Source organism: Polypterus senegalus, chromosome 2 (genome assembly GCF_016835505.1).
Source record: "Polypterus senegalus isolate Bchr_013 chromosome 2, ASM1683550v1, whole genome shotgun sequence".
NCBI classification, from domain to species: domain Eukaryota; kingdom Metazoa; phylum Chordata; class Cladistia; order Polypteriformes; family Polypteridae; genus Polypterus; species Polypterus senegalus.
This window is the reverse complement of record NC_053155.1, coordinates 152,554,163-152,581,020: the sequence shown is the minus strand read 5'-3', so window position 1 is coordinate 152,581,020 and position 26,858 is coordinate 152,554,163. Positions and strand designations below refer to the sequence as shown.

General features: G+C 40.4%; 1 protein-coding gene across 14 annotated transcripts in view; it reads right to left on the bottom strand.

Moving 5' to 3' along the window:
* The window catches only part of LOC120523489 (target of Nesh-SH3), a 281,674-nt gene that overhangs the window by 124,043 nt on the left and 130,773 nt on the right, over nt 1-26,858 (bottom strand). For all 14 annotated transcript variants that reach the window (XM_039744835.1, XM_039744841.1, XM_039744837.1 and 11 more), the window contains exon 7: nt 653-683. In XM_039744835.1, coding sequence (XP_039600769.1) covers nt 653-683 — 31 coding nt within the window. The remainder of the gene's footprint in view (nt 1-652; nt 684-26,858) is intronic.

Genomic DNA, 26,858 nt, shown 5'->3' with positions numbered 1-26,858 from the left:
AGTTTGTAAGTACTGTATTCTAAGTAGTCTATAGCAATGTATAAACGTAAATGCATCCAGTATGTACTTTGTAAAACAATGTAAGTATTGCAACTTTTTTTCTGGCATCACCTCCCAGACGTGGGGGGCAGTTCACACAATGTACCCCCAGAGATGGCACCTATACATACAATATGGCTGAGAAATACGATATGTGTCCAGTTAAAGATTCAATTATTATGTAACTGTTAATTCCCACAGTCCAGAGACATGCAGCTTAGGTGCATTGGCGATCCAAAATTGTCCCGGGGGTGTGTGTGTGTGTGCCCTGCGGTGAGCCGGCGCCCTGCCCGGGGTTTGTTTCCTGCCTTGCGCCCTGTGTTGGCTGGGATTGGCTCCAGCAGACTCCTGTGACCCTGTAGTTAGGATATAGCGGGTTGGCTAATGGATGGATGGATGGATAATGGATGGATGAATGTTAATTTACCTTAAATTGAATACTTAGTATAGACACAGCAGGATTACTACTGGATTGATAAAGTTATACAAAACTAAGACAAAAGTTGTTCATAGTTAAAAGACATTTAGCTAAAATGTGTAGAGTTTTTGTCAATTTTCAGTACTGATAATTATGCACTAACTGAACCATTTCATAATCATGAACTTCACTTACCAGGCTTTAAAATAATCCTTGAAGTATATGGCTACAGGAGAACAAAAATAGAAAAAATGTGAAATATGAGAATTAAAAATGAAACTAAAAGACAATCTAGAAACAGGTTAATTTAGCAAACTATAAAAGCTAAATGTACATCACACTAGTGTTTATTTTCATTTTTCATTAGTATTTTAAGGTTCTGTTTTTAATCTAATCTAATCTAAAGTGTATAACGTATTGAAAACTTTATGGACTAACAAAGCATGGGTATAAATAGGTGTTGGAGAAAATCAAACAACCATAGATTTTATGTGAATGACAACATCATTACTGTTACTCATTAAGCTGTAAATGATAAACCTTTTAAGCCTCTGCATACATATCTATCTATATATCTATAAATGTATGAACAATTAATAGAATACAAATAATATGGAGCAATAACAGAACTCATAAGACATACTGTATGCAAATAAAAATTAAAATCTTTAAGACACAGATGACAAATAAAAATGTAAGTTCAACTTAAATGGTTTATAAAAGATTTTCAAAGACTGAAGAACAAAACCAGTTTTGAAGTGACAGTTTGTATGTCTTAACAGAAAATACTGTATAAAAAAATGAGAAAATAGTAAAAAGTAAAAGACAGTAAAACCATGTTTGTCACATCATTCACAGTTCAAAGTGTAAATCTAAATAATGGGAGTGCAGTGCATAATAATGACCCCATAAACCTATAAAGAGTTTTTAAAAAAGGTATATGTAAAATGATTATTCTGTGTTTTTATCATTCTTTTTCATTAACAAATTTTAAAAATGAATGTCCTTTCCAATATTTTGGAATTATTTAAAATAAGAATGCATATCTCAATCAAAAGACTTCATCATTAATACCACACATTCTGTTTTAACTCTGTCATGCAGGGCCATTTGTTTTTTTTTTAGATTGGTGTAAAATATTTTACCAGACTGTTTTTGTAGCTGGTAATTGAAGTATGACTCAATATATTCCACTACTAAAGGCCAAAACATTTTTTTACAGTCTGTATATTTTTCTTCCTCTATTACCATTTCAAATTAACATATGTGCCTGCAACATAAAAGGGCAACATTGTCCTGTAAATAGCTGTTAAAGGGCGGCAACTGTACGATAAAGTATTCTACTTTATGTGTTATGTGAGTTTTTCTTTGAACACCAATAAAACTGAATCAAAAAGAAAATGTAAAAATTATTTTTAAAACCATATAATGAATAAATTTAATCATGTAAACAGAAATGTGTCATCTGCATTATATCAGGTTTATCATTACAGTGTATATTAAATGAATTTTAAATAAAAATTATTTCACCATCAAAAAAGTAGAATATTAAATATTAAAGAATGCCCTGATACAAAGATGAAACAAACTTCTGTAGTAGTTGTAAAATTTTCTTAAAAAAAGTAAATAGGACAAAGGACAGCATTGCAATCACTACAGGAGTCATACTTAACTGTTTCCTTAATATAACTTAAAACAACAAAGCTTATATTTATACTGGAAGGACTCACCTTGGACCTTGTTAAAAACAAGATGGAAAAATATATAAAATTCCATTGTCTTTAGAAACAATCAACCAATTTCAGCACAGGACCTTATTATGTAATTTTAAAGTAGCTCTAAAGCATCCTTATTTCTAGAACCACTCACATTTTAAATACACCAAAAACAATTAAGTATTTAACACTAGATACATATTTCAATAAAGCAATACACTGCATAGTTTGTCTGGTTTATCTCATTAAAGTCATCTATGAGGTATACTGTAACAGAACATTCCATAGACAAGATAAACAAACTAAAGAGCAGCAATGAGGAGCAAAGGAAATCATACATTCTTGGCAAATACAGGGATATATTGTAAGTTAATGCAACTGCACTGCAGTCAAAGGATTTGTTGTGAGTCATAGCACAAAGTTACAGTACAGCAGTTTTGAAGTTTGTCACAGGGCAGAAAGTATATCTTACTGGAATAAAAAGGAGAGAAAACAAGCCGTACAGAAATGAATAATTAGGACTGTTCTTCTGTTTACTTTCTACAGGATTTGCAGCCTAGCTGTAGAAAACCAAATGTAGCATTACAGTACCTACATTTTTACAGTATATTCTCTTAACAGGTATTTGTCTTACTTTTTATAGATCAAGTCAATTAAAAAAATGTGTTGGTAACAAAACAAAAAAAAATGCTAATTAATTTTAATTATATAATATCTTCTTATATAATACACTACCATGGCTGTCCAGTAATTTTAAATCACATGTGGCTCGCAAACCGTTTGAACTATTGACCTGAAATTTCGTACACATATACTACGTGATGATTGACCTCCAAGGTTATTCCTCTTTTTATTGTGGCGCATGCATACGGGTGCCATTATCATTCCCTACCACCTTTGCAGTCACTTCTCCTATCTCTTCATATCTTAAATCATTCTTGAGGCAGATGGAAGACTTAACTGCCAGCTTAAGTGAAAAATTAAGGAAAATGTACTAAATAATTGCAACACAAACACTGTGTTTTAATGTTTTAATGTGAAAAGATGCCAACGAAAGAAGAGAAGAAGAGGGCTGCTAGGGTGGAGAAAAGAAGAGCTGCTCAGGAAGCAGCAAGTGCATCAACCTCTGAGCAAATGAATGCTAAGAAAAGAGTATGAAAACTATGAATGCTCAAATCAAGTGTATTCACTGCACATTACTGGTAAAGATATAATCATCTAATGGACATTTTTTATTTTGTTTTTATTGAATCAATATAACTTGGAAATCCCAAATTAATTTTCATAATCTAATTGCAATTTGCAAATTGATAATCAGTTTCCAATTTTAAAGTTTCCATTAAATAATTTTTATGTCCTTTTTCACATTTCAAATTATTAATTATTTAATGGTAACTGCTAACTCTATTGTCAATGGTGCATTTAATTAAATATTTTCTGCACTCATGACTAAATCTCCATTTGGTATGAAACTACAAGTAAGTCTGGAGATCTTGGGTTAAGCATAAGTAGCATAAAGCAACTGATACAATTATTAATGAGAATATTTATTTTAAAGCAGACTAACAGCCAGGGGAAGAAAAGATGATTTCAAAATTATTATAATGTCAATAGGTTAAATATAAAGCAGGTATAAAGAAACAGGTGAGAACATGGTGAAAAATACAGGCAAAGTTTCAAAATCCAAATGATTTTAAAAAGATCACTAAGCATAATATAGTTATGAAGCAAAACTAATGTTCCTCATTAAAGGAAATAAAATGTAACATGCAATAGCATATCAGTGGCTCAGTACTGAGTAATATGCATTTGAAATATTAACTTAGATATGAAAGTTTCATATTTAAAAATATTTTTTTTTTTAATATACTAGGGGGCTTTGCCCCCTGCTCACTTTGCTCGCCAACCCCCGTGTTTGGTTTTCTGGATACACACTTGTAAGATTTTTTTTTCTTCGAATTGTTGCTATTTCATTAGTTAGTTTCACTTTCATTTCAGAACTTCTGTAAAAACAAGATTTGGAATCTTTTAAATGAGGTCTGTGAGACTTGTGTTTAATGACTTTGTACCATAATTTTGGATACGTTTCTCTGTTTGGAATTTCAGCACAGACAAAATGATCCACATCATCAGCAGTTAATATTTTTTTTTACAAAGTAACCAGTAAATGCATGCGAGTTAAATCCCATTTTTGAAATTCTCTGACTTAAACTAATTTCCTTTTGTTTGCGTCAATGCGATCTGTGCTATCTTTTTGTTTTGATACTGTAGCGACTGACGTAATAAAGTGTGACAAAAGTTCTACTTTAACAATCGCCGACTGCGTAACCCCAAACACAACTTTCTAGCACCCTCTCCAATCTTTCCTCCCAAGGGTCTCGCCTCTCGTTTACCGCATCAATCAGCACCCAGCTATCAGTCTGCTGTGGTGTACTCTGCCCTACCTCGAACGGTCCTAACATTCACTTAAAACAAAAAAGGCTTTATCTTGGCTGGGACGCTAAAATACTTTCATATTATGTACCTTTCTCTGCATATGTATTTCTTTTCTCCGCACTGCTCTTTCTTCTTTGCTGAGAGCACAGGATCTGTGTGTGCCACGTGACTTTACATGACTGAATGTTTTGTTGGGCTGTCTGAGCTCTTAATTGATAAGTAGGGCGTGTCTTGCAAGACTCTAATGTTCCACGTCCCCGCGAGACTGCCCTGGGACAATCTCTTGGCACCAAGTTTTATATTTACGGTCCCCGCGAGATGCTTCATGGCCCGTCTTTGTTGTCTCGCAGGTCTTTAAAATGTCTTTTGAGAACTTCCGAGAAGATCACGTCTCGTCGCCTGGCTTTTACAATCCAGGATTTTTTTTATATATATATATATAAAGAGATTCAAATCAAACTTAAAAATTCTGGGAAATATTTATGCATTTACATATGTCGTACATAATTATACTTATATTTTTAAACTTTATTCATATAGACTAAGCACTGTTTGATTCTTATTGCTGCCACTGTTCGCTCTAGTTTCTCATTTAGAATGTTACAGAAACAAAGGTCCTACTAAAAGGAAAAGTGGGGTGGGTAGGGAATTTACATGCCATAATACCTCTTCTCTAGGAAGAAATGAGATGTCTGAGACTAAGAACATATCCAAGAAGGAAAGATAGAATTACTAGCCTACCAGGAAGGTAACTGAAAGTGCCACCAAATCTGGGCTAGTTTTATAAAAAAAAGTAATGTAATAGAGGATGACAACTCAGTAAATCTGTCTTCATTCCAAGGAAAAGAACTCTGTCAAATAGACAAGATACTCTTGGCACCTTCATAAGGATTATTTTTTGAAAGTTGGCATTATAAACAGAAAAACTGTGAGAAACTGGTTAAATGTCAATACATTATGGCCAACAAGAAACAGAACCTCAACCATGCCATTATTGTGTTGGACAAGTGCACTGTAGCTGTCACTAATAGAGTAGCTAGATGGAAGAATCCATAAGTAAGTAACAGTTAAATAAGAGCAGAGATAGTGGAAATCTCGGAATGAAGTGCAGCAGACTTAGGCTGCTAAAAAAGATGAAATTTAGTCTATGAAGCCATGAGCAAACAGGCTGAATAAGTAAAGAGACAAAGCAGTGATGCATGGCATTCAGATACATTTGTCTTCCTGCATTTGTGCAGGTGAGGATGGGTGAAAAAATAATCACCACCCAAAAGATGCTGGAACTGACATTACTTTCAGGATCTCAATAATATACTGTAGGTTTGCAGGTAATTTAGCATTCATCTGTCAGAAAACTGTTTGGTAATACCACGATTCATTTCAGTGTTTTAGTAAAAGCATTACTATTGTTTTTTTTATATTGTTGTGACAATAAATTTGACATGTTCATTATATCATAATAGATGTGCGGTTACAACGTTGGTTATGTGCTAACATGACGCTTGATATTAGTGTGGCACCATCATAAAAGATTTTGGTGTGCAGATCACCATGTTAGTACTTTGTAAATGAGCAAAAGAAAGCTATTACTCTGTTTTAGAGCTCATAGTGAAGAATTAAGTAATCTAGCCACCGTTGGGGATTGGGGGGCAAACCAGCCCAACTTGGTGCCAGTCCCAAGTCCGGATAAATAGAGAGGGCTGGTGTCAGGAAGGACATCAAGCTAAAAATGTAGCCAAAACCTTAATAATAGAATAAATCTAATCAGCTATGAAAAATTTTTGGGCATAACTTGTAGGCAACTTACAATGACGTCGCTTGACCCTTGTGGGAAGTGAACAAGGGCTAACTAAAGAAGTTAATTCACAAGAAGAAGACAGGGGAGGGGAAAGAAAAAGATAAGTTAATGGCCAGGGTGGGTACATTAAATGTTGGGACAATGACTGGGAAAGGAAGACAGTTGGCAGATTTGATGGAAAGGAGGAATATGGGAGTGTTGTGTGTGTGGGAAACTTGATGGCGGTGAATAAGGCAAGAAAATTGGGAGGAGGCTTTTAAGTTGTTTTACATCGATACAAATGAGCATGGTAGAAATGGTGAAGGTATAGTAATATCCAAAGAACTAAAAGAAAGTCTGCTCAGTGTGAATAGGTGGAATGATAGGTTGATGAGTGTCAAGCTGGACCTTGGTAAGACTGTAGTTAATGTCATTTGTGCTTATGCTTCTCAAGTGGGTTGCAAGAATGAGGAGAATGGCATTTTCTGGGCACAAATGGTTGAAGAGTTTAGTGCAGTACAAGAGGAAGAAAAGGTGATTGTTGGTGGTGATCTGAATGGGCATATGAGAAAAGGTAGAGAAATAATAGAGAGGGTACATGGAGGGTGTGGAGGTGGGGAAAGAAATGGAGAAGGGGAGAAAATAGTAGATTCTGCCGTAGCATCTGATTTGGTGATAGTTAACACATTTGTTTGGAAAAGGAAAAGGGTCTGACTGAGCAGGAGGTGCAGGACTGAGCTGTATACAGAAGGTTGATCAAGCACATCAGTCCCACACAGAAGTGTGAAAAAATGAAGGGGAAGAAACAATTAAAAATAAATAAGCTTTTTAGGTAACAATCAGGAAAAGAACTTCTGACTACAACAGATGAGCATTTCTGTTTATATGATTAGGTTTGACTTTGAATATCTTCCATATACAGAATCTTGACTTTACAGAATTTACTTCAGATCTAATTCTTAATTAACACTGCATTATTTCTCAGTTGCAATATGAAAATAATGGAGTAACCTGTACAGATTGTTGCTTCAAAAGAGCTATTCCAAGCCACCAGCAGATTGTTTGATTTAAAATGATTGAACTGTCTGCTATAAGAGGCCTGAAAAGAGAAGGCTGACTTGCAAAGTAGTGATGAAAACATACCCTATGTTCAGGACAACTTTAAAAATGTAGGGCCTCTTATAATGAGCATTTAGAATTGGTCTAGTGCAATCAGAAACAGATGTATAACTACAACATTGTGTGGTTGCACATCCCAGTTGAAGCTTCTAGTATGTTAAATACGACCTAAATCAATGATGGAACAGTAGGCTATAGCACTTTACAACCTAATAAACACAAAAGGAAGCAGACTTACATGTCAACATCTTGACTCTAGACAGTCTACATAGCTGCTGGAAGAAATCTTAGAAAAACCTGGAGTGGTAATAGAGGATTTCTTAAAAGAAGGGGCTGAATGCTAACCTTACAGGATACATAGACATATCATGACTGACACACCTAGTCTAATACAAAAGATATCTGTACAAACACAGCCGCAGTTGTGAAAAAGATCTGCTAACAGATGCCTAAGGTGAAAGGATGGAAATCAATGCCTAAGTGGACAAAATATTAAACTTTAGACTTATTTATTGCTGATGAAAGTAGGTGATTCTTAGTCCAGCTAAGTATTAAAGCAAGGCCCAATATCTTAAAACCATATGGTTCATGGTGCTGTTGTAACCAATTTCAGAAAATTCAACCACCTATCGGAGTTTGATGCCTATCCTACACCAATGGTTAAAGAGCTCAACAAGAACATGGAAAATGACTCATACATAACCTGTTTCATCATTAAATAGGATACTGGCAGAAAGACGCTTTGAGGAAAAACATCCAATAGCCTTATGTACTCCCATTTGAAAGTGTCAGCATTATGTACTTTTCTTTAAAGCTGGGTTATTACCATAATCAATATCAAGCTGCATAAATATAGAAATTCTTCTCTCTCTCAATTGGTATACAGTATCTAGAAAAAAAACCTTCGCCTTTGAAAGAAGCTGAGATCCACACTAACCCACTAAACTGTAAATCTGATGTTTAAAAATAATATCTGGGTTATGGTAGGTCACACCAATTGTACCACCTCAATTGATCAAGCAGAATAAAATCCTGCCTCAGTCTAGCTCTAAAACAAAATGTCAAGTCAATGCCTTTTGGAGATTTGCGTATTACAGTCTTAACTGTAAAAAGGTTAACTAGCTATCATTTTGTTAGACTGCTGGTTTTCATCTAGTCTTAGGAGTAAATGAAAGGAAATCAGAATACTGTACTTGTTTACTGGTTTTAAGTTCTGCATTTTTGTAAAAGGGGTTTGCTAAATAATAATTTAAAAGCACTCGGACATCATTAAAATCAATCAAAAGGTCATTATAATTAAATCATACATTCAATTGTTCGGTTTGTGAAAAATGTTCAATTTTGCATAAGACAGACAGAAAGAAAGAGAAAGATAGACAGTCCCTGCATTTCACAAAGTGTTTTTCGAGGATAGCATGGGACCCTTGAAGCTCTAAACTGGATTAGAGATTAAGAGTTTAGGATTTTAGAGTTTAAGTAGGTTCAGAAATGTGTGGCTAAGCACACATGTTCTAGTTTCTGTTTACATCAAGGGAAGTGCCAGTGTGTGCCATGCTTGATCAATCACAACCAATTTTCCCAGAATCTTTTCTGCCAGAATTCACAAAGGCACACTGGATGCAGCAGATATAGTACTATATTGTATGTGTCTGTTTATCCTTGAACAAATAAGCTTCTGCACATGGAGAATTTAAGACTCATTTTTACATAAAATATGAGATATAAATCAGTCTTTATTGTCACCTATCAGAAGGAATATTGTTGGGGATCCTGGTGCCAATGTCTCCAATCACAGTGAAAAATTCTGAAAAAGTTTACGCTTTTTCAATGATCAGAAAGTTCTCCAATTCACAGATGACAATAACATCTAGTCAAACAAAAACAGGGTGGTCTTGAAAGTGATGACTAAATACAAAATCTGAAAAGTCCTGCAATGTTATACAGTAATTTTTAAACATTCACTTCGCTCTAAAATCTAATGCTCTTTCAAATGAGTATTGTAAAGTATGAGCATTATATTATACTAGCAAAATACCCGTGCTTTGCAGCAGAGAAGTAGTGTGTTAAAGAAGTAATGAAAAATTAAAGGAAACATTTTGAAAATAATGTAACATGATTGTCAATGTAATTGTTTTGTCACTGTTATGAGTGTTGCTGTCATATATATATATATACACACATACATACACACACATTATATATACAGTATATATATCTATATCTATATACAGTATATCTAATATCTATATATATATATATATACATCTATATCTATATCTATATCTCTCTATATATATACACATACATACTGTACATACATACACACACACATTATCTATCTATCTATCTATATATTGTCAGGGATGCCAGGGGCCATGACCTGGCCGGGACGCCAGGAGGGACCGGAAGAGGGTCAGAGCCCTGCCTGGATCACGTGGGGTTCGCCTTCCGGGTTGCTTTGGGGCCACGGGTCAAGGGCATGGAAGCCTTTCCCTGTAGGGGCCCGTGGTCACCGCCAGGAGGCGCCCCAATGCCTTGGGGACCTGTTAACCCAGCACTTCCGCCACACCAGGAAGTGCTGGGGGGAAGATTTATGATGGTGCCCGGAGAGCAGCCGGGAGGACAGCCGGCACTTCTGCCACGCTGGGGCGTGGCCAGAGGAGGAATGCCAGGAACACCAGGTGCTCATTCGGGTCATCTATAAAAGGGGCCGTCTCCATTTGTTCGAGGCTAGAGTCGGGTGGAAGGAGGACGAAGCAGTGGAGAGTGGAGGCGGCCCGAAGAAAGGTATTGTGGCCAGGACTTTGTGTGTGATTTGGGGTTTGTGCACGTGTCTGAGGTCTGAGTGACCATAATTGAGGTCTGTGTGACCATTGGACTGTGTCTTAGTGACGAAATACTTGTAAATACTGTAAATAAACGTGTGGTGGTTGTGCAAAACAAGATATCTGCCTGTCTGTGTCCGGGCAAAGTTCACATCTGGAGTAGCCGGCAGGATGCTCCACCTGTTTCAAGGCGGGGACCTGTATATAACAAATTTGTTGTGAACGGCCCGGCGCAGCAGAACCCCACCCACGTATCGCGGGGGCTGCGTGCACACAGCACCGCTGGTAAAGAACCCACGGACCGCCAGGGGTCCGCAGGAAGGCCATATTTCCCTGATGCGGGAGGGCGGCGTGCCTACAACGAGTGCAGCGGTCTCCAATGAGCACGCCGTTGCTGGATGCGCCCGGGACGTCATGGTGTCAAGAAAGGCCACGCCAAGGAGGTGTCCTCGGTTTGACGAGTCCGGGGAGGTGAGTTCCCTGCCTAGCGGCAGCCGGCCCATGGGGGCCGGGAGTGTTTTCTTTATTGCAGACAGGGACTTCCCGGATCTACGTCAGTGGCAGGTGCATGCTGGTCTGCGGGGCTCCGGCAGCACAGCGGCAGCCTCGAGGGCTGCGGAGGAGGAGACGCTGCAGCTCGAGAGGCGCTGGCAACAGCAAGGCTGCCGGCAGGCACGTCGACACCGCAGAAGGGGAGGCAAGATGGCCGCGGACCAGAAGTCCCTCCCCCTGAAAGGCACGCGATTGGACGGTGTGTCTTGTGTGCCCGCCGATGACTGTAGAGAGGCGGTACCAAGGAATGTCCATCACGGGCAGGGGGAAGACCCGATTGTGCCGGAGGAGAAGGCCCACAGGAAGTGGCCGGTGTTGGAGGCTGACAGACAGGTAGGCTCCGCGTCAGTTAACTTCCTGTCTTTGCCAGCTGCTCTGGCGGAGCTGGAAGCGTCCCTTCAGCCCGCGGAGCAGCGTGTATTACAGATGCTATGTGCCCTCTGGGCTGAGGTGCTGGAACTGGAGAGGAAGGCGCTCACGGCGCTGAGAACGTTTCGATCAACAACGGGACGGCGCGACGCTGGAATCTCCAGCCGGAAAGGTACAGCGGAGACGGTGAGTACAGCCGACTCCGTACAGCATGCGGGAGGGTCTGTTGAAAAAGGCTGTGATGATAACGATCAGTTCGGTAAGCAGCCCTCCGACAGGAGGTGCGGTGCCGCGGGCTGTATGCGCGGCGAGGGGGGAGTCCGAGAGGACGCTGAATGGACACGGGCTGCTAAGTGCCCCGGGTCCTAGCGCCCTCGTCCCCGAGTCGGCTGCGGTCTTGCGCCGCACTATAGGGACGCAGACGGGAAAGAGGCACCTTCTTTTCCATAAGGAGTCTCAAACCGTCATGGCGTCCCAGAGTGAACGGAGGAATAAGAGGCTGGGTGCCGATTCCTCCGATATGTTGTGGACGCAGACGGGAAAGTGGCTTGTGTTGGTTAATACGGAGTCGCATACCGTCAAGGCGTCCAAAACTGAAGGGAGGATTAAGCGGCTGGGTGCCGCTTCCTCCAATATGGTGAGACGTGTTGCTGGGTGCACGCGTACGGCTGGCTGCCCTCTGGGGGAGCAGAGGGAATCCCTGAGGCCGGCGGAGAGAGAGCAGGCGGTGCCGGCAGCTCCATCATCGAGAGGGACATGGAGGCCGCGGAGAGGGTGCCGATCAGGCAAGTGCCGGGGTGTTGTTTTGAGGGGGGAACGCTGCCCGTGTGTGGCACGCGAAGGGTGCTTTGGCAGCGGTTCTGCCCCTGTATTCTCTTTTGTAGGGACGGACCCCGGGCGAGCTGAAGGAACCCCTTCGTTGCGGACCAGCCCTCTGATGTCGGGCTGTCTGCGGAAGGATCTCTCTGCCGGTGCGCAGGCGCGCCCACAGCTGGAGGAGTCTACGGGGGAGCGAGTGGCTCAGAACAAAGGAGCGTGGAGGTCTCGGAGGGGTGCCGATCGAGGAGGCCCCGGGTGCCGGTAAAAGGGGGGAGCACAACCTGTGTGAGGCGCAGGGATGCACCATGGGTTGGTGCTCGGATTGTGTCTCTGCCCCTGTCCCTGCTAGGAGTGCGGGGCTGGACCCCGGCTATCCTCAGGTAGGACCCGTTTCGGGACTCTGCTGCCCTCGCGGGACGGGTCGCTCTTTCCCACGAGTGGTCTTCGCTGGCTGTGGGGCACTGTCAGGGATGCCAGGGGCCATGACCCGGCCGGGACACCAGGAGGGACCAGAAGAGGGTCAGAGCCCTGCCTGGATCACGTGGGGTTCGCCTTCTGGGTTGCTTTGGGGGCCACGGGTCAAGGGCATGGAAGCCTTTCCCTGTAGGGGCCCGTGGTCACCGCCAGGAGGCGCCCCGATGCCTTGGGGACCTGTTAACCCAGCACTTCCGCCACACCAGGAAGTGCTGGGGGGAAGATTTATGATGGCGCCCGGAGAGCGCTGGGGCGTGGCCAGAGGAGGAATGCCGGGAACACCAGGTGCTCATCCAAGTCATCTATAAAAGGGGCCGTCTCCATTTGTTCGAGGCTAGAGTCGGGTGGAAGGAGGACGAAGCAGTGGAGAGTGGAGGCGGCCCGAAGAAAGGCATTGTGGCCAGGACTTTGTGTGTGATTTGGGGTTTGTGCACGTGTCTGAGGTCTGAGTGACCATAATTGAGGTCTGTGTGACCATTGGACTGTGTCTTAGTGACGAAATACTTGTAAATACTGTAAATAAACGTGTGGTGGTTGTGCAAAACAAGATGTCTGCCTGTCTGTGCCCGGGTGCCGTTGACAATATATATATATATATATATCTATACTAATAAAAGGCAAAGCCCTCACTGACTGACTGACTCACTGACTGACTGACTCACTGACTCATCACTAATTCTCCAAGTTCCTGTGTGGGTAGAAGGCTGAAATTTGGCAGGCTCATTCCTTACAGCTTACTTACAAAAGTTGGGCAGGTTTCATTTTGAAATTCTATGCGTAATGGTCATAAATGGAAGCTATTTTTCTCCATATAATATAATGGAGTTGAACTCGATGGCCGTGGGGGGAAGAGTTTCGTGTGACATCATCACGCCTCCCATGTAATCACGTGAACTGACTGTCAACGCATTACGTAGAAAACCAGGAAGAGCTCCAAAAAGCGTTGAAAACATGCATTATACAATTGAGAAGGCAGCGAAACAATAAGAAGCGAGTGAGTGACACATACTGTACAAGCATATTCATGCCTGCAGCTACTTCAGAAACAAAGCACGGTGTAAAACTAAAGTTTAAATTAAGTTCATAGACAGGCTGCCGCTGGCGTTTGTCATGCCCACGGCTAATGCGGGATACAAGTTTAATGAGAGGACGCAGGGTATAAACGACAGTTTTGATCACTTTCTAACTAAGTTCAAATTGCTGGTCAAAGGCTGTGCTTATGCAAATTCCGAGAGACTGTGTTTGTGGGGGGATTGACAGTTAAGGCGGGTGGAGGAGTGACGTCATCCTCTCCCCTCCGCGGCTAACGCCATCTTCCGAAGCAACTTCGTCACACTGCCATCAAATACTCACAGAAAAATCCACAAGTTAATACACACGCTGTCTCTAGAGTTTCTCCACACTGAATCTTCCAGGCACTACTTACAAAAGGTTACATTGACAATCGTGTTACGTTATTTTTAAAATGTTTCCTTTTCATCTCGATTCATTTTTACCCTCGCACCCCCTTGGTTTGAGAAGAAATATGAAAAAATATGAGGTTAACACAGAAAACACAGAAAAACAGATCACCAATTGAAGCTTTATGAATAATCGATTCGCCATCAATAATTGTTTTGGTAAAGCCATACTCAGTGTAATCCTCCTTCCATTTTATAATTTTTTCGCCACTAGCCATCATTAAATGAATGGTAAAAAAGTAAGAGCGAAGCAAGGGTGACTTATTCAGGCAGGCATATATATGACAGCAACACTCATGACAATGTCAATCATGTTACATTATTATTAAAATGTTTCCTTTTCTTTTTCAATACTTCTTTAACACACTACTTCCACGCTGTGAGGCGCGGGTATTTTGCTATATATATATATGAATGACTACCAAAGAGCACTGAGACTTTTGATCACGTGAACGAGTCTGCAAAAAATGGGGTCTCCTGCCCAGCGAAAGTCGAGCAACCGGCGCGCGCGCATAGCCTTTGAGACGCTGACTGTGCTTCTGCCTTAAGTCAAAGTGAGCACTTTTAATTTTTTTCATCCTCCCCCTGAGCTATAGCCCAGACAAGTGCAAACACGGGACCCCTTTTCTACACTGCGGAAAACTAATATTAAGGCGATTCTCACTTTCTTTTGCACGTATACGATTATGAGGTCGTCAGCTCGGATTATGAAGACACGCACAGGAGTGGAGGACTAACAGTGCCATCACAGCCGATTAATGGCAGGAACGTCTCACCAGTCTACACAAGATCCACCGCGACTGCCCCCAAAAGGCTCATATCGCCAGCTTAACACATCTCTCTATACTATATAAAAGAAAAAGGCAAGTTTCCTTTCTTTACACCTTTTTTCCTTTTATCCCAAACCAAAGCCTTTCTCTCTTAACACTGCAGAGGACACAAAACTAATTTTCTTTAAATGCCGGTAAAGCACATTACCAGAGGCAGAAATTTGGACGTTCACATAGAAAATGTAATTTCTATACCACCGCCGTCGTGTAGCGCCTTTCAAAAGGGATCAACTACCGAGAGATGATCCATATACATTTTAGCTGCTGTTAGTACTACTTACCTGTTCTGTTACACCGTCTTTAAAATGTAGTTTACCTGCAACCACTCCAGTAGTGCTCAATGTACCTGTACTTCTTAAAACGTTAATGTTTTACTATTTAATAACTTATAGACTACATTTTATTATTTTTCCCTTGCACTCAGTGACCAAAGCTATACACACACATATAGACACATACACATATATACACATATACAGTATATATACCTGTGTGTATGTTTGTATGTATGTGTATATATATATATATATCTACACATACACACACCTATCTACATTGTATATATATATACACACACACACATACATACACACACACACACATATATAATTTGTGTGTGTGTATGTATGTATGTATGTGTGTGTATATATGATGTAGATAGGTATGTATATATATATATGTGTATACAGTGGTGTGAAAAACTATTTGCCCCCTCCCTGATTTCTTATTCTTTTGCATGTTTGTCACACAAAATGTTTCTGATCATCAAACACATTTAACCATTAGTCAAATATAACACAAGTAAACACAAAATGCAGTTTTTAAATGATGGTTTTTATTATTTAGGGAGAAAAAAAATCCAAACCTACATGTCCCTGTGTGAAAAAGTAATTGCCCCCTGAACCTAATACCTGGTTGGGCCAACCTTAACAGCAATAACTGCAATCAAGCGTTTGCGATAACTTGCAATGAGTCTTTTACAGCGCTCTGGAGGAATTTTGGCCCACTCATCTTTGCAGAATTGTTGTAATTCAACTTTATTTGAAGGTTTTCTAGCATGAACCGCCTTTTTAAGGTCATGCCATAGCATCTCAATTGGATTCAGGTCAGGACTTTGACTAGGCCACTCCAAAGTCTTCATTTTGTTTTTCTTCAGCCATTCAGAGGTGGATTTGCTGGTGTGTTTTGGGTCATTGTCCTGTTGCAGCACCCAAGATCGCTTCAGCTTGAGTTGACGAACAGATGGCCGGACATTCTCCTTCAGGATTTTTTGGTAGACAGTAGAATTTATGGTTCCATATATCACAGCAAGCCTTCCAGGTCCTGAAGCAGCAAAACAACCCCAGACCATCACACTACCACCACCATATGTTACTGTTGGTATGATGTTCTTTTTCTGAAATGCTGTGTTCCTTTTACGCCAGATGTAATGGGACATTTGCCTTCCAAAAAGTTCAACTTTTGTTTCATCAGTCCACAAGGTATTTTCCCAAAAGTCTTGGCAATCATTGAGATGTTTCTTAGCAAAATTGAGACAAGCCCTAATGTTATTTTTGCTTAACAGTGGTTTGCGTCTTGAAATCTGCCATGCAGGCCATTTTTGCCCAGTCTCTTTCTTATGGTGGAGTCGTGAACACTGACCTTAATTGAGGCAAGTGAGGCCTGTAGTTCTTTAGACGTTGTCCTGGGGTCTTTTGTGACCTCTTGGATGAGTCGTCTCTGCGCTCTTGGGATAAGTTTGGTCGGCCGCCACTCCTGGGAAGGTTCACCACTGTTCCATGTTTTTGCCATTTGTGGATAATGGCTCTCACTGTGGTTCGCTGGAGTCCCAAAGCTTTAGAAATGGCTTTATAACCTTTACCAGACTGATAGATCTCAATTACTTCTGTTCTCATTTGTTCCTGAATTTCTTTGGATCTTGGCATGATGTCTAGCTTTTGAGGTACTTTTGGTCGACTTCTCTTTGTCAGGCAGCTCCTATTTAAGTGATTTCTTGATTGAAACAGGTGTGGCAGTAATCAGGCCTGGGGGTGGCTACAGAAATTGAACTCAGGTGTGATTCACCACAGTTAGGTTATTTTTAACAAGGGGCAATTACTTTTTCACACAGGGCCATGTAGGTTTGGATTTTTTTTCTCCCTAAATAATAAAAACCATCATTTAAAAACTGCATTTTGTGTTTACTTGTGTTATATTTGACTAATGGTTAAATGTGTTTGATGATCAGAAACATTTTGTGTGACAAACATGCAAAAGAATAAGAAATCAGGAAGGGGGCAAATAGTTTTTCACACCACTGTATATGTATATAGATATGAAGATATGTATGTATATATATATATATATATACTAATAAAAGGCAAAGCCCTCACTCACTCACTCACTCACTGACTCATCACTAATTCTCCAACTTCCCGTGTGGTGGAAGGCTGAAATTTGGCAGGTTCATTCCTTACAGCTTCCTTACAAAAGTTGGGCAGGTTTTATATCGAAATTCTACGCGTAATGGTCATAACTGGAAGCAGTTTTTCTCCATTTACTGTAATGGAGATGAGCTTCAACGCCGGGGCGGAGTTTCGTGACATCATCACGCCCCACGTAATCACGCAGCACATAGAAAATCAGGAAGACCTCAAAAAAGCGCTGAAGAAAACATGCATTATATAATTGAGAAGGCAGCTAAACAATAAGAAGCGGCGAAAGTGACATATACAACCATATTCATGAGTTCTGCTACTTGAAACAAAGCACGATGTAAACCTACACTTTAAATTAAGTTCATAGACAGGCTGCCGCTGGCGTTTGTAATTTAGTGCCTGCCCATATAAGGCCGTCCGTCAGCGGCAATCCAATAGCAAACTCCACTAAATATTCACGGGTTAAGGACTGTGCTTATGCAGAGGAAGATGAGATGGTCAGCGTGGTGTTTGGCACAAACTCAGCGAAACTGTGAGAGAAAGTTTTAAGTGCCAGGACTAAGGTAACATTAAATAAAGCTATGGACATAGCACGAGATGGCACCAGCACAGCTGGGAACCTTCGATGCAAGTACACCGAGTGGCTCACGTGAACTGACGCAGTGCACAGATAAAAAGCAACAGTTCCAAAGAGCTGAACAAAACCGAATTACACAATTGAAAAGGCAGCAAAAATATGAAGCGCCTGATAAGTATATTCATAAATGCAGCTACTGCGGAAACAAAGCACACGGTGGAAAAAGTCAATGTCCCGCTAAAGGAAGACAGTGTAAAAACCCGTGCATGCAGTGTGTCAGGTCTCAGATAAAGAAGAAGACGAGCTGTTTATTGATGCAGTAAGAAACGAATCGATGAATGAAACCTGTCATCTTTACAACGATTGACAAACACGGAATGTAACTTGAACACAACACATCCTACAAATACGAACCTGATTGAAAGAAATAATGATAATCAAATCCTTGATGACAGCAACACTCAGTAACACAAAACAAATACTGTATATTGACAGTCATGTTACGTTATTTTTAAAATGTTCCCTTTTCTTTTCTACCTTTTTAACACACTACTCGCTGCTGATACGCTGGTATATATATATATATATATATATGTATATATATATATCCCGCTCTACATACTCGAATAATGGATACTTTATTCGCCATCAATGATTGTTTTGGTAAAGCCATACTCAGTGTATTCATTAGATGAACGGTAAAAAGTAAGAGCGAGGGAGGATGACTCATTGAGGCATGCAGGCTGTAGTCTTGCGTCAACTCTATCTGAATTGCGAATCACATTTGAAAAATATATCTTTTCAAGTTCTATTTAGTCCATATGTGTCAAACTCAAGGGCATGGGCCACATCTGGCCCGGCGTGTAATTATATCCGCCCGCGAGATCATTTTATATACTGTATTATTGTTATTAAAGCCCGGTATATGAAGCGCTGGTAACACAATAAACTACAGATCCCATAATGCAGCGCTTCAGCTGCCTTGCCGAACACTTACCGCTTACTAGAGTTATTGCGCACTGAGTTTGCACGGCGCTTTGGTGACTTTGAAGAACAAAAAAAGTCCGTCTGCATGCGGCTCGAACCTTGTGCATGTTTGGTAGCACATATCTGTGTGAGAAGCTCTTCTCAGTGATAAAGACTAACAAAACAGCACACAGGAGTCGCCTCACTGATGAGCACCTGCAATCCATCTTGAGAATCTCCACAACACAGAACCTCACACCAAACAGAAACGAACTTGTGGCCAAAAAAAGATGCCAGGCGTCCAGCTCTAAAATGACATATGAGCAAAGACAACTGAATGATTTGATTTGTTATTGCACGTAAGAGCGGAGTCAACCGTTTTAACAAACAGCGTATTGCACTGATACGAAATAGCTGTGTGTGTATATATGTAGATATGTATGTATATGTATATATATGTTTATATATATGTGTGTGTATGTATATATATATGTATTTGTGTGTATATATGTGTGTGTATGTATGTATATGTGTGTATATATGTGTGTGTATATATGTAGATATATATGTATGTATATATGTGTATATGTATAGATATGTATATATATATATATATATATATATGTGTATATATATATATATATATATATATATATATATATATATATATGACAACAACACTCATCACTCACAACAGTGACAAAACAATTACATTGACAATCAGGTTACGTTAATTTCAAAATGTTTCCTTTTCTTTTCATTGCTTCTTTAACACACTACTTCTCCGCTGCGAAGCGCGGGTATTTTGCTAGTATATATATATGTAGACTCAAACCCATTATGACAGCAGCAATCCAAGCTGTGAGAAAACAGTAAAAAGGAGGCGTGTCAGACGTTGTGGTACATTTTCTGATGCAGCTAGATGAAAACAACTTCATGACGCTGCCGCAAAATACACAAAACAATTACTTTGATAATCATGTTACGTTTTTTTTTAAATGTTTCCTTTTCTTTTTCATAACTTCTTTAACACACTACTTCTCCGCTGCGAAGCGTGGGTATTTTGCTAGTATACAGTATATATATACAGTATATATACAAACACACACACATTATATCTATATATCTATCTATATATACTGTATATATAGTGACGAAGTACTGCCTTAAAAGTTTTATTAAGAAGAAAATTAATTAATTTTAAATTAATTAATATTTTAAACTGAGGGAAAATATACCAATAATTATTTGTTAAGGATCTCTTTGTATACCACATTGTGAGTTCGGCCCTCCGGTTGTAATATGACCAAGCTGTGCGCTGAGCTTACTCTTAAGCATGCAACATACAGTTGGTCATGTGAACAGTAATCTTGTTTCAAATCTCACAGCTTGGATTGCTGCTGTCCTAATCGGTTTGAGTTTCATGGTTTGTTTCAATTACGACAGTATTTGTAGGACTTGCGTTGAAGTGACATTCGGCATCTGTCAAGTGTTGTAAGTATACAACCAGTTTCATCGATAACTTCACATCCAGCTTTTGAGAGTTTAAACATTCATAATCATCAAAGTGTCCACTACTGAAATCGTCACCTGTGAATCTAAGATGTTTAAGAGGCATTGGTGGTTGTCCAAAGGTGTAAAATATTTGGCCATTTCGGTACACTTGAAAGCGACAACCGAACAATTCAGCAGCAGTCATCAACTCACATGCAGAACCATAGATAAAGGGTTTAAGCATTTCACTCTTCTAGTGCTCCTGTGTAGTTTAATTATCTCCTGTACCGTCATCAGTCCACACCTTGAACCTGTCCCAGTCATTCAATACATAAGACACAATGTTTCTCCAGATATCAAGAGTGAGCCTGATATGGCCGTGCAATATGTAACAAAGAGAATGGAAAAGGTAGGTGCCATCTCCGGGCATGGAAACCTCTCAGTAAGTGACAGTTCTTTGATCGATGGTGATTACCTCGATAGACATGTTAATGCGGTTATGGTTGGAATGATAAAGGAAATGAGTACCTGAATAATGTAAACTATGTCTAAAATACCTACACAATAACTATAATCGTAATAAATGCACAATCAAACAGCGGAGAAGTCGTGGATTAAATAAAAAGGCTGTAGTTATCAGCAGGGAGACGTGAATCCCGTGACGAAGCAAGGAAGGGAATGAAGAGACTGGAGCGACGGACGACCTTATATAGGCAGGCAGCCAACAACGTGGGAGGCATTGGGATGGGGGACCCAATGCCGCCTCACACGGTGACCGAGCTGCAGGCTATGGACGTATATATGTACGTAAGTAGGATTCAGTTAGCGTTGGGAACCCACGTACCAAATTTATTGAAGATGGCCCATAAGTAACAAAGACTGTTGAAAAGTTCAATATGACGGCCGACAGTGGCATCATACCACCGAAATAAGTACCAAATTTTATCCTTCTACCTACACGGGAATTTGGAGAATTAGTGATGTTGGAAAGTTCAATATGGCGGCTGACAGTGGCGTCATACCACTGAAATAAGTACGTAAATTGGTTTCGGTTAGTGCAGGGAAGCCGCCTACCAAATTTCCTGAAGATGGGGCCATAAATAAGAAAGTTCAACATGGCGGACGTTGTTGACCATTATGACCGTTATGCGTAGAATTTTGAAATGAAACCTGCTTAACTCTTGTAAGTAAGCTGTAAGGAATGAGCCTGCCAAATTTTAGCCTTCTACCTACACGGGAAGCTGGAAAATTAGTGACGTTGGAAAGTTCAATATGGCGGCCGACAGTGGCGTCATACCATCAAATAAGTACGACATCGGTTTCGTTAGCGCAGGAAAGCCGCCTACCAAATTTCGTGAAGATGGGGCCATAAATAAGAAAGTTCAACATGGCGGACGCTGTCTAATCGCTATGACCGTTACGCGTGGAATTTCGAAATAAAACGTGCTTAACTTTTGTAAGTAAGCTGTAAGGAATAAGCCTGCCAAATTTCAGCCTTCTACCTACACGGTAAGTTGGAGAATTAGTGATGAGTCAGTCAGTCAGTGAGGGCTTTGCCTTTTATTAGTATACTAGCAAAATACCCGCGCTTCGCAGCGGAGAAGTAGTGTGTTAAAGAAGCAATGAAAAGAAAAGGAAACATTTTGAAAATAACGTAACCTGATTGTCAATGTAATTGTTTTGTCACTGTTGTGAGTGATGAGTGTTGTTGTCATATATATATATATATATATATATATATTTACACACACACATATAAACATATATATATATATACATATCTATACATATACACATATATACATACATATATATCTACATATATACACACACATATATACACACATATACATACATACACACACATATATATAAACATATATATACATATACATACATATCTACATATATACACACACAGCTATTTCAGTATCAGTGCAATACGCTGTTTGTTAAAACGGTTGACTCCGCTCTTACGTGCAATAACAAATCAAATCATTCAGTTGTCTTTGCTCATATGTCATTTTAGAGCTGGACGCCTGGCATCTTTTTGGCCACAAGTTCGTTTCTGTTTGGTGTGAGGTTCTGTGTTGTGGAGATTCTCAGGATGGATTGCAGGTGCTCATCAGTGAGGCGACTCTTGTGTGCTGTTTTGTTAGTCTTTATCACTGAGAAGAGCTTCTCACACAGATATGTGCTACCAAACATGCACAAGGTTCGAGCCGCATGTAGACAGACTTTTTTTGTTCATCAAAGTCACCAAAGCGCCGTGAAAACTCAGTGCGCAGTGCGCTCAGTTTATCAGCAAAGTGCGTATTTGGGAACACCGTAGTGACGACTTGGTTTAACAGTACTTGGCAACAGGGAAAGTGGGGCAAGGTGAACTGGTGCATTTGTGTCTCCCATAAAAGCAGCTTCACTTGAAATCACTTTGTGATTGTGCACGGGTTAAAACGTCCGCTGAAGTGTCAGATTCTTATTTAATTATGCTGTTTTCTGTATCTTCTGAATTGCATTCAGGTTACCCTGATGCAAGGCAGCTGAAGCGCTGCATTATGGGATCTGTAGTTTATTGTGTTACCAGCGCTTCATATACCCGGCTTTAATAACAATAATACAGTATATAAAATGATCTCGGGCGGATATAATTACACGCCGGGCGGATGTGGCCCGCGCCCTTGAGTTTGACACATATGGACTAAATAGAACTTGAAAAGATATGTTTTTCAAATGTGATCGCGCAATTCAGATAGAGTTGACGCAAGACTACAGCCTGCATGCCTCAATGAGTCATCCTCCCTCGCTCTTACTTTTTACCGCTCATCTAATGAATACACTGAGTATGGCTTTACCAAAACAATCATTGATGGCTAATAAAGTATCCATTATTCGAGTATGTAGAGCGGGATATATATATATACATATATATATATACCCGCGTCGCAGCGAGAAGTAGTGTGTTAAAAAGGTAGAAAAGAAAAGGGAACATTTTAAAAATAACGTAACATGACTGTCAATATACAGTATTTGTTTTGTGAGTGTTACTGAGTGTTGCTGTCATCAAGGATTTGATTATCATTATTTCTTTCAATCAGGTTCGTATTTGTAGGATGTGTTGTGTTCAAGTTACATTCCGTGTTTGTCAATCGCTGTAAAGATGACAGGTTTCATTCATCGATTCGTTTCTTACTGCATCAATAAACAGCTCGCCTTCTTCTTTATCTGAGACCTGACACACTGCATGCACGGGTTTTTTACACTGTCTTCCTTTAGCGGGACATTGACTTTTTCCACCGTGTGCTTTGTTTCCGCAGTAGCTGGATTTATGAATATGCTTATCAGACGCTTCATATTTTTGCTGCCTTTTCAATTGTGTAATTCGGTTTTGTTCAGCTCTTTGGAACTGTTGCTTTTATCTGTGCACTCGCCAGTTCACGTGAGCCACTCGGTGTACATGCATCGAAGGTTCCCAGCTGTGCTGGTGCCATCTCCTGCTATGTCCATGGCTGTATTTAATGTTACCTTAGTCCTGGCACTTAAAACTTTCTCTCGCAGTTTCGCTGAGTTTGTGTCAAACACCACCCTGACCATCTCATCTTCCTCTCCATAAGCACAGTCCTTCACCCGTGAATATTTACCCGTGGCAGTTTGCTATTGGATTCCCGCTGACGGACGGCCTTATATGGGCAGGCACTAAATTACAAACGCCAGCGGCAGCATGTCTATGAACTTAATTTAAAGTGTAGGTTTACATCGTGCTTTGTTCCCGAAGTAGCAGAACTCATGAATATGGTTGTATATGTCACTCGCTCGCTTCTTATTGTTTCGCTGCCTTCTCAATTATATAATGCATGTTTTCTTCAGCGCTTTTTGAGGTCTTCCTGGTTTTCTATGTACTGCGTGATTACGTGGGAGGCGTGATGATGTCACACGAAACTCCCCCCACGGCGTTGAAGCTCATCTCCATTACAGTAAATGGAGAAAAACTGCTTCCAGTTATGACCATTACGCGTAGAATTTCGATATAAAACCTGCCTAACTTTTGTAAGGAAGCTGTAAGGAATGAACCTGCCAAATTTCAGCCTTCCACCCACACGGGAAGTTGGAGAATTAGTGATGAGTCAGTGAGTGAGTCAGTGAGTGAGTGAGGGCTTTGCCTTTTATTAGTATAGATTAATGTTAAAGCCCTCGTCAGGGAGCTTTTAAAATATACCCGTAAATGACCAAAACTGCTTCAGGCACTTGCAAAGTGTAGGTATGGCTAAAGATAAACAGCAGACGCAAAGTGTAGCAATGGGAATAATTGTGTGCTTGTGTCAGATGGTATGGCAATTTTTAGATATTTCTATATTGCAATAAAAACATCTTGTCAAATTAATTTCTGCTGGTAGTAGGTAAAATATCTTAAATATATCTGCTAACCTTTGCTCTCTCTCTGCCTCTCATTGAAATGAAGCAGAAGTGAAAGATGGTTGACCTTGAGCTGCAACGTGTTGACGAAGGACTATGGGCCTATGAGATTCAGATTCATCAATACCTTGAAAGACAGACACACATTAGAGCCCTGAAAGCTCGCCTGCAAAAAGAGACATCCTCTGTAGCCATGATTGACTCAACTTGTCTCCTCGCAGTAACATCAACCCCACTCCGTTTTGCCTGCTCACAAGTTGAAGTGAGTATTACCCCCACACCTACTTGACAGGATGATGACGACAGCACCTAACTGTTTCAGTGTTGCAGGCAAGGGTACAAGGCCAGAGCACCTACATCAGCTCAGGCAAGCATTGAAATCCACAACAGCTTTGACCCTCTTCGCTCCTCCACAGTACCAGCAGATCTTGGTGATGTACAGTATTTGTTATTGGGGATTCAATTGTACGCAGCCTTTATATTTCATGCTCTAAACAGAAATCATTTGTTTCTTTTTTTGCCAACGCTCAAGCTCAAGACATTTCAAGAACAGCATTGATAGTCTTCAGAAGCACCAAGACAGGGCAACTAGAACCATTGTCTTTTATGCAGGTGTAAATGACATTTGTTTTCGACAGTCAGAAGTTCTAAAGGCAGACTTTACAGCACTAATCCAAGTCATGAAAGAGGAGACCTCGGCTGTTAGAATCTTCATTTCGGATCCTCTGCAATTAGTTAGCTGGTCAGATGAAGCCTACAGTCGAGTACTCTCCTTGAATAACTGGCCGAGGGGCTTCGGCAAAAGACGAAATATTGGCTTTGTGAACTACTGGGATCTCTTCTGTGAGAGACAGCATTTCTACAGACGAAATGGGCTGCATCCTAACAGATTCAGCACCTGGCACCAAAAACATCTCAAAAGTAATCTGTATTCCCTGACTATGTAAATTTAGTTCTTTTTTCCTTAACGCCTTGCTGGCATGTGATAATTCTGTTATGAATTCAAATTTAGATGTACATTGTATTCACACTGGAATAACTAACCATAGTTTAACTAAAAACCCGGACAAAGTGGTATATATGCGAATAATTTAATTAACATTTCCTCTATAGATGTGCACTGTATCAGAATTATAACAACAGATTATAGATTAAAGAAAAAAATCTGCACTAAACAGCATCAACAAGAATAACCTTATTACTATTTCAAGCTGCCACAACACTCTGCCTTTCTGAGTTCTTAAATATGGCTCTGCTAAATATCAGAGCATTACCCAGCAAAACATTTTACATTAACAATCTGATGAGTGATAGGAATATAGACTTTCTCCCACTAAGTGAAACATGGCTTAACTCAAATGCTGCTGCAGTATTAATTGTAGCAACACCCACGAATTACAGCTTTCTAATTCCTAACCTGTCTTTCTTAAGTAAAATTCTGGAAAAGGCTGTAATTAAGCAGCTCAATAATTATTTGAATAAACATTCAATTCTTGATAAGTTTCAGTCAGGTTTTAGAACAAATCATAGTACAGAAACTGCACTGGTTAAAGTAGTAAATGATTTGTGAGTTGTTCTCTTACACTTGAGTGCAGCATTTGACACCATAGACCACATCATTCTTTTAAATCACATTCCTATCTGACAGTGTCTTAAATTGGTTTCAATCTTATTTAACAGTTAGAAAATTCTTTGCTGGTTGTGGCGATTATACTTTGGAGATGCATGATATTGTATATGGATCTACAAGGATCTATTGTGAACGCTGGCCCCGGCACAGACAGACGGACAACATATTTTTCTCCCCACACACCGTTTATTTACAATATATACAATAATCATAAAAGTCACGTGCACTCACAACCCCAGCGCCCTTGGCACTGAATCCCCCAAAGTCCAGGGCCCACAGTCTCTGTACCTTTGCTCTGGCCGCCTCCTGTCCTCTCTCCAGCTCCGTCCTCTTCCACCCGACTTCCACTAAATGACTGGAGGGAGGCGGCCCCTTAAATAATGCCCCGGATGAGCCCCAGGTGTTTCCGGCCTCTTCTCTTTAGCCACGCCCCAGTGTGGCGGAAGTGTCCGCTGCTTTCCTGGCGGCTCTCCGGGCGCCACACAAAGTCTTCCCCCCGGCACTTCCTGGTGTGGCGGAAGTGCCGGGCTC